Source organism: Phyllobates terribilis, unplaced genomic scaffold (assembly GCF_046119375.1).
Source record: "Phyllobates terribilis strain yellow unplaced genomic scaffold, ASM4611937v1 Scaffold_4__5_contigs__length_816908805, whole genome shotgun sequence".
NCBI lineage: Eukaryota > Metazoa > Chordata > Amphibia > Anura > Dendrobatidae > Phyllobates > Phyllobates terribilis.
Genome location: NW_027362764.1, coordinates 404,068,347 through 404,077,887, shown reverse-complemented (window position 1 = coordinate 404,077,887; position 9,541 = coordinate 404,068,347). Strand labels below are relative to the sequence as shown.

Genomic DNA, 9,541 nt, shown 5'->3' with positions numbered 1-9,541 from the left:
AGATTTAGCTGGTTGACACATGCGGAATTAACTTGGCATTGTGACATTTGTACTGTAGATCAGCCTGGAAGTGGGAAATGCACTGCAGCAAATTTTTTTTATTTTTTTTTTTAAAAACGTTAAAAGTTAATTCAGAGTGTCATTTATTATTCAACCCCTCAAACCACAAGAATTCTGTTAGGTCCCCCAAAAGTATTAAGAAGTAGTTCAGGCACCAAGAATAATGAGCTTCACATGTGTGGATTAAAGATCTCTTTTGCCAGCCTTTTCTGACTAGTTAAGACACTCCCCAAACTTGTGAACAGCACTCAGACATGGTCAACATGGGAAAGACAAAGGAGCATTCCAATGCCATCAGAGACAAGATTGTGGAGGGTCACAAGGCTGGCAAGGGGTACAAAACCCTTTCCAAGGAGTTGGGCCTACCTGTCTCCACTGTTGGGAGCATCATCCGTAAGTGGAAGGCTTATGGAACTACTGTTAGCCTTCCACGGCCAGGACAGCCTTTGAAAGTGTCCTCCCGTGCCGAGGCCAGGCTTGTCCGAAGAGTCAAGGCTAACCCAAGGACAACAAGGAAGGAGCTCCGGGAAGATCTCATGGCAGTGGGGACATTGGTTTCAGTCAATACCTTAAGTAACGTACTCCACCGCAATGGTCTCCGTTCCAGACGAGCCCGTAAGGTACCTTTACTTTCAAAGCGTCATGTCAAGGCTCGTCTACAGTTTGCTCATGATCACTTGGAGGACTCTGAGACAGACTGGTTCAAGGTTCTATGGTCTGATGAGACCAAGATCGAGATCTTTGGTGCCAACCACACACGTGACGTTTGGAGACTGGATGGCACTGCATACGACCCCAAGAATACCATCCCTACAGTCAAGCATGGTGGTGGCAGCATCATGCTGTGGGGCTGTTTCTCTGCCAAGGGGCCTGGCCATCTGGTCCGCATCCATGGGAAGATGGATAGCACGGCCTACCTGGAGATTTTGGCCAAGAACCTCCGCTCCTCCATCAAGGATCTTAAGATGGGTCGTAATTTCATCTTCCAACAAGACAACGACCCAAAGCACACAGCCAAGAAAACCAAGGCCTGGTTCAAGAGGGAAAAAGTCAAGGTGTTGGAGTGGCCTAGTCAGTCTCCTGACCTTAACCCAATTGAAAACTTGTGGAAGGAGCTCAAGAATAAAGTCCACATGAGACACCCAAAGAACCTAGAAAACTTGGAGAAGATCTGCATGGAGGAGTGGGCCAAGATAACTCCACAGACCTGTGCTGGCCTGATCAGGTCTTATAAAAGACGATTATTAGCTGTAATTGCAAACAAGGGTTATTCCACAAAATATTAAACATAGGGGTTGTATAATAATTGACCCACACTTTTATGTTTAAAATTTAATAAAATTCAACTGAGCAACATAACTTTTTGGTTTGTAAGATTTATGCTTCTGTTCATAAAACCTACTCTCGTTTGCAGTTTGAAGGCTCTAACTTATTTGCATCTTATCAAACCAGCTAAATCTGCAGGGGGTTGAATACTATTTGTAGGCACTGTATAACAGTGCTGTCATCTCTTATATGTTCTGCAGTACTTGTATATATCAATATATGTCGCCATATGGCGATAGTATCAGTGCTGATCTTTGTATAGAGATTATTTTCAGTAACAGTGCCATCATCTGCTGAGGTTCCCCTACATCCACTCTCTGGGTGCCCCATCATAGCTGTAATCAGGGTTACCTGGTTAGGTGCCCACTCAGAAGTTTCACCCCCCCTGAACTAAAACCATAGCTACGCCTCTGAAGCTAGGATTTATAGCAGACACCCACTGATGATTATGCCGGCTCTGCTTGTGAGTCTGTTTGTTTAAGCACACTTCCCCAATAATTTATGGTGGATTTCGGGAAGGGGTTAAATTTAAAGTGCAGCACATGGCAGAGTGAAAATTGCAAATGTGCTCATAGCAGAACTCAGAAAGGAAATGGCACAATGCAACATTTGGAGATAAGTTTGCTAATGTTTACTGCATTATGCCATAATTACAGAGGCACTGAGGTGTTGAAATATTAGAAACCCCTCAGAATTTACCCACTTTTGGAAAATAAACCTCTGAAGGCATTCAACTAGGGGTGCAGTTTGACCTAAAAAGTCTTTTCTAGAAGTTAATGTACAGTGAATGGCTTTTCAGTGCCCAATATATTATGTCCATATTCGGAGACACACTCCATGACTTATACAAACTCTCTATGTGTAGCAATAGTGAATGTGTGACCATTATCTGCTGTGTTGTCACCCGGCAGGACTCAGAAGAGTCAGCATGCAGCTTCATCTATAAGCTGTGCTGATTATACCAATATAAATTATTAAGTGGGTTCAACTACATCGGGCCTGCACAACATATGGCCCGCCAAGCGGTGGTGTGCGGCTCAACCAGCTGTACAGGAGATGCTGCACCCATCTCTTCTTCCTCCTATATTCAAATGTATTTGCGTCTTTCAGACGCGAATACATTTGATCACTGCGGCACCAGGACGCATAGTATAGCGAGGGGTAGTGGGGTGTGTGGACTTAATGAAGAGGGCAGCAGTGTGGAGGGAATATTATTGAAAGGGGCAGTTTGGGGGGATGCTTTGGAGAGGATCAGTGTAGGGATGTATATTATGGAGAGCGACACTATTATGGAGAAGGGCTGTGTGGGGGGGACATTATGGAGAGTGTTATATTATGGAGCAGGGCCGCAGTCGGGTACAGGTAAGCGCTCCACGGAGGAGATGAAAATGAAATGTGCTGTCATTTTAGATGAGTGGGAAAGGGAAGGGTTGGGTTTACTGCGAGGGCACATAAAGGGGCAATGGAGGACATTATGAGGCAATGCAGGACATTATGGGTCAATTGGCGGATTGTGAAAGAGGACATACTACAGCGAGGGGCAGTGGGGACAATATGCAGAAGCATTGTGGGGGAGATATGGAAAGGGCCAGTTTGAGGTGATATTATGTAGAGGGGCAGTGTGGTAGGTTTATTATGGATAGGGGCTGTTATGGGGTATATTATTTAGAGGGTTGTGAGGGGGTATATTATGGAGAGGGGCAGTATGTGGGGGGATATTTTGTGCAGGAAGCACAATGAAGGCAATTATTTATTCAGGGGCGCAGCATAGTTGACATTTATATGGCAGTATAATGATACTTTTATTTTTAAGGGCAGTGTGTCAGGATGTGCTGCTGAAAGCTGAGAAGAGGAAAGTCTAGAAAGACAAACTCAGGGCATGAAAGCTCATCATGGCGTCTTGACCACATGGAGAAGAAAATAAGTAGAACGACTTAAATCGGAACTAAGCTTGGTGCTGTATAAATGTACTGATAGGTTTCTGGACCTGCATTCATGTATTGACGATGGTTGTGATCTTGTACACATGTAGCAATCCATAAACGTGCTTCATGACTATTCTGAAACTTAAAAACTTAAGAGATTTGGGATTATGAGTAGGATTTTTCAAGTTTCTGCTCCAAAACCACAGTTAAGTTAGCGTGATATCATGGTCATGGGACTAAAGGTCCTTTACGCTGTACAAGTATGGAGGAACTAAAGTGGAAGAGAGAGAGCCTAGATAAACTAAAGAGATGACCTCGTGGAATGTCCTCTGAAGAGTGAGTGTCAGTGTGTGTAGTGTACTCATTTAACAATACTGGTAGCGTAGACTAGCGTTCATAGGGGTAAACAGATCAGTAAACACCCAATCAATGAGCAAAACGCTAATTTGTTGGGTAGATGAATTATTTAAGCTGGAACAAAAAATCATAGTTCTCGAGAGCACATCTCGTGTAAACAGAACATGTGCAGCAGACAACATGATCCTGCACGGCGACAGAACAATCTATTCGTGATCAATCGTTCTACCCCCATCATTCTTTGTCAGCCTGAGTAAAGAGGCTCATTAAACAATTGCAGAACAGCTTGAACACACTGTATTTTTTGGACTATAAGACGCACTTTTTTCCTCCAAAATTTTGGAGGAAAATGGGGGGGTGCGTCTTATAGTCCGAATGTACTATACTTGTTGCTATGGATGGGGATGGAGTGGAGGGGGGGAACAGGAGGCAGGAGCTGGCTGCTGCAGCCAACACTATGCCCCCTGCTAAAGAAAATTAATATTTACTGCTCCCCACGCCCATGGGTATGTGGAGCACTGAATATTCATTCTCCTTAATAGCACGCACAGTGTCAGCCGCAGCTGTCAGCTTCTACAGTGGCTCAGCATTCACTTGTGCCCACTACTAAACAGCATGAATATTCACTACTCCCTACTTCCATGGGCGAGTAGAGAATATCCATGCTTTTTAATAGCGGGCACACGCGATCCCAGCAGCTGCAGGTGACACTGTGCGCGCTTTTAAGGAGAATGAATAGTCACTACGCCACACACCCAGCCCAGGCGTGGAGAGTAGTGACTATTCCGGCAGCTGACCTCTGCGTGTGGGGGTGCTTGGCAGTGACGTCATACGCTGCTCACACGGTAAGATCAGCTGCTGGCAGGACAGGATGCAGTGCTGAACAAGATGGAAGGAAGGGGAGTAGAATTGTTTATTTTTTTTGTGTGCAGCGTGATGGGGGTGTCACGCATACCAGAATGGGGGATGAAGGGTGCCATGTATACCATGATGGGAGACTAGGGGGTGCCATGCACACCAGGATGGGGGATGAGGGGGTGCCATGCATATCAGGGTGGCAATTGGGGTGCCATGTATTCCAGGATGGGGGCCACATATACTAGTATGGGGGATATTAGCACAGAATTAGCAGACCTCCTCCCCCATAACAGTGCATCATGACTATTTTTTGCTTCAATTTTTTTTTCTATTTGCCTCCTCTAAACCCTAGGTGTCTCTTATGGTCTAGTGCGTCTTATAGTCCGAAAAATACGGTAATTGATCGTTGCTCATTTAATGGTCTGAAACTTGGTTAGTGTAAATGCACCCTAAATGTTTCTTTTTGATATTGCAATGTGTTAGCATTTGGGGGCCCCACTTTTCATTTTTGCACAGGGCCCCACTTTATATCATACGGGCCCGGTTAGTACCTTTTAAATACAGGCCAGGTTGTGTAAATCAGGTTTCACAGTAATGAATTGTATCTTTCTTTATCCACTTATGTTGGGTCCTCACTATTTTCGAACAGAAGAAACTCTACTGGGAAAATGGGTTGCCTGTCCCTTCCCAGTCCACAAATATTAGAGCACCACCTCCTCGAACTCTAGAAATGCCTCCTCTTGCCCGCACATTGATGTAGCATGTATGCAATATCTCAGGACATTAGTCTACATTTGCACAGGCTTCTTATACAACACCCTTATTTTCTGCATCGGACTGTCTGCATTTAGCAGTTAATCTGAGAGGTCACTTCAAAGTAGCAGCCTGCATGTTTCAACCTTCTATCTTAACTTGCTGTCCACGGTCTGCTGCTGAAAACAGGTTACCATTAACAACGACATCAAGACAGATTTCAGGAAGTGGAGGGCAGTCTCTCTGTCTGCGTACAGGAGCACTTCCAGCTCAGGTCGGGAAAGCCACTGGATGATGGCAAGAGCACTGCATGCTAGGAGGTGAGAGAAAGGAAGTTCTGGCTATCAGAAGGTTCTGCTGTGAAATTTGTTTGTACAACCATTTGGATCCTGTGCTTGAGTTGTTGAAAATATTGTACATGCCGGGGTCTAATGAACACCGCAGTGTACTCATGATGGAATAGTGAAATAAGGGTAGAGATATGGGGGTTGGTGAACACCAGTTTGTGCCATTGACGTGTAAAGGAGAAGGGGATGGAAGGAGGCAAAGAGCATTCAAATTACTGCTAAACTATCATCTTGAAGAGGACTTGTCACCAGGTCAAAAGTGGTCAGTTTTTGCTTCTTTTATTTCTGCTGCTCCACTGAGTATTCTGATTAAGGGTTTTTTTTTAAATACAGCAGCAGGTATAAAACAAGAGCAAAAGCCGGTCACTTTTGACCTGGTGACAGGTCCTCATTAAAATATAAGTATAGTGGCATCATCTCTGAACTATTTATTCCATATCAGACTTTAGGTGTTAGATTGAACACTAAAGTGGTCACTTACTATTTATGTGATTGGGAGGGGGGGGGGGGATTATCTAATTTAAGGGTTTTCAAAAAAGTGATTAATAAACTCATCAACGCTGAAAGGCTTTATTAAAATAAAAGCAATAACATATCAATAACATACAAAATAAATGTGGAGGTTGAATATTACTACATTTATTCTTCATATCCAACAAAAAGAAAATCGGATTTTCAAATTAATCTTTTATACCACACCCTGCGATGATATTTCAGGGCATCAGTCGAGCACCCCAGTGTTTACTAGCACTTGCGCAAGCATATCAAGGTTTACTTCTGTAAGAGAAAAGGAAGAAGAAACACAGCATGAGGAACAAAAAATAATGTAATGACATGCTTCACTTACTATTGCAGTTAGCTCAGAGCTAAGACACGTATCTGTATTTCATGTGTGCAGGAACATAGAATTACCCTACCTGGATATCCAAGTGTGAGTCACTGGCAAACAATTAGCTAAGTTTGCGGGCTGACTTGGGCTTTGTGCTAGTCACTCTTTGGTATCCAGTGGGTTTTCACATGGTGAATCCATGAGGCACAATATTATTTACAATAATAGGTGGGCAATTCATTTTCCCACAAGAAAATGTGACTGGTGTGGAGGGCTGAACCAACAGACCAAACTTAATTCTGCTCATTATAATTATTGTTTTATATTCATTTTTAGTATTTAATAATGAGCAGAATTAAGTATGCAGACAAGCTGCTCTTGCTAACACTTGTTTTTATAAGGCTTTTTATAATATTGATAATTTGTAATACCCCACACAGTTTGATGTCCCTTCCGTTGTTCACACAATATTATGGTCCCCACACACGTATGATGTCCCCACAGTCCTTCACACAATATTATGGCCCCCACAGTCTCCCCACATAGTATATCGGCCCCCACATAGTTCCCAGTAACAAGGTATGATGGCCCCCACAGTTCCTACATACAGTAAAATGACGCTCATAGTCTCCCTCCACAGTATTATGCCCCCAAACAAATATGATCCACCATTTTCCCCACACAAGTACTAACCAATAATTAAAATAAAAAAACACAAAACAACTCACCTATTCCCCTTTCTCAACTGTTTCGCTCTGTGTACCGGAGCTCTGCTGCATTTATAATACGGCCAGGGACAATGTATTTCAAATGACTAATCAAAGAGTCCGTTGCCCGGTGGCTTATCAGCGCTTTTCTGAGTTAGGCCGGGGTCACACGAGCGATGATTCTCTCTTCCGAGAGAATCTGCTCGATTATGGTAATAACACTCTGCTCAGAGTTTGATCAGTGTTTCAGTTTACTAGGATCTGATCCTCAAACATGGCAGAATCGTATCACACATGCAGAACTTAATTTCTTCATCTTCTCCATTGTCTGTGCCCGCGGAAATCTGACTGCACTCAGATGTCATCCGAGTGCAGTCCAATGTTTTCCACACACCCATAGACTTGAGTGCATCATCCAATCTACAGTACAATTTGCAACATGCTGCGATTTTTTTTTCCCACAAACAGATTCGGTCTGTGGGAAAAAAAAAAATGCAGAGTTGCACTGCACAATTATATATCATTTGTCCAAATGCTATCTGATAAAACATCGGACAGCACTCTTCCGATTTATACGCTTATGTGAGCGAGCCCTAAAAGTCTCCCCATACAGACATGTAGAGAAAGACCTATCACTCAAGGGGTTGCAGGGCAAAGCCGCCAGGGACTGCCCTCCTGGACTAATCACCCAGGCTGCATTTTCTCTGGCCAGGTTTTGAACGTATTCATTCTCTGAAATGTGTTTCAGAGTACTACATACCTGCCTGAAATGAAGGAACCATAGTATGGGCACCATTAATCAGCTGTCAGGTTCCCTCTAAAAGGAAACTAATGGTATAAAATAATTGCTAACACTTCTGGACCCAGCAGAAAGCACCGTAGCATTGGGGAATCTAAGGGGTTGGTGCACATCCTCTATTATAGAAGAATTATTTGAGATGGACAGCATTTTTTGTTTTCTATTTCCCGGATTGTATTATTATTCTGTTTTTAAGAATGATCTAATAAAAATGTTATATTTTATCATTTGAAAGTGTGACATCATTTCTGTAGATTTATATATTCACATCTATTGTGCATGCTTTATTACTTGCTTCTTTGTAACTAGGTTAGCTGGAATTCTGTAGTAAAACAGTTTGAACATAACAAAACTTTGAAACTTTTGGCTTTTATTTTTATATCAGTTCCAGACTGCTCTACCATTTTTTTTAAAAGTGACATCAATTATAATATAAATGTACTCCAGTCACTGAGTGATGTACATTTATTCTGGTGGCGTACAACACACCAAATCATTAAACACCTCTTAATAAATTTGGCGTATGTGGCTCCAACGCATTTTTTATTAAGACTGGTGCACAAAACATCAGTCTTTATTTATCGGGGCCATAGTTTGTAATTCCATTGATAATTTCTATCCTTGGCAAGGCTACAATTGTATAGCTTTTGGAAGATTTACTCTCCTAAACAGATTTTGTTTCATAAAAAAATGCAAAAAAAAAAAAGGTGAATGGATCTCAAGATAAAGGCGTGGCAAGATATAAATTTATATGTACTGAAAGGCACACCTCCCTAAGGGTAAATGCAGCCTTATTATTTACAGGGGTTGTATATGAATCTCATATTGATGGCCTATCTTTAGCATAGGTCATCAATATCTGATCGGTGGGAGTGCAACACGTAACTCCCCCCCACTCATAGTGACCATAGATGGGTACTGAACATCTGCCCGCTATCAATTTGAGTATGGGGGGGAATGTGCAGTACCCAGCCTTGGCCACTGTTGGAGCTCTTCTGTGCAACTTGGCAACCCAGCAGCCGCCGGGAACAGGTGTGTGTGTGTGTGTGTGTGTGTGTGTGTGTGTGTGTGTGTGTGTGTGTGTGTGTGTGTGTGTGTGTGTGTGTGAGTGTGTGAGAGATCGGTAGGACTGTGATAGGTCACAGATTAGATATTGATGACCTACAAAAAAGTTTTGAACAACCCCTTTAACATCTTCCTGTTTCATCAAATAAACTGACTTACAATGATGAAGATGGGAGGCCCGAAAGACATACTATTAAGTATAATAATGTTATCCATTATCTATACTCCTATAGTAGCAGTGTTTTTTTTGTTTTTTTATCAATCCTGCTTTTAGTCCTCGAATATACACTCAACATTGGAATTTCAATATGAAGAAGTGAAAGTCGTGTAATTATGGAAATCACAGAATAAATGATATAATGATGAAAAAAATGGAAACAAAATTTCAGCGCCACATGCAGAAATACATGCACTTACAATAAAGCATGCTATCAATGAGATTATTCTTGGTTGGCTGAGGAGTGTTCTGTCACACTGAATGCACTTGTCCACGCAAGTCATCGAGATCCGCCGCT

General features: G+C 42.5%; 1 protein-coding gene across 5 annotated transcripts in view; it reads right to left on the bottom strand.

Annotated features, from left to right (window-relative positions):
* Positions 1 to 6,182: 6,182 nt before the first annotated feature.
* LOC141265444 (uncharacterized) overlaps positions 6,183 to 9,541 on the bottom strand; it is a 234,960-nt gene continuing 231,601 nt past the window's right edge. For all 5 annotated transcript variants that reach the window (XM_073678560.1, XM_073678557.1, XM_073678559.1 and 2 more), the window contains one exon: positions 6,183 to 6,403. In XM_073678560.1, coding sequence (XP_073534661.1) covers positions 6,348 to 6,403 — 56 coding nt within the window. In that variant the 3' untranslated portion in view covers positions 6,183 to 6,347. The remainder of the gene's footprint in view (positions 6,404 to 9,541) is intronic.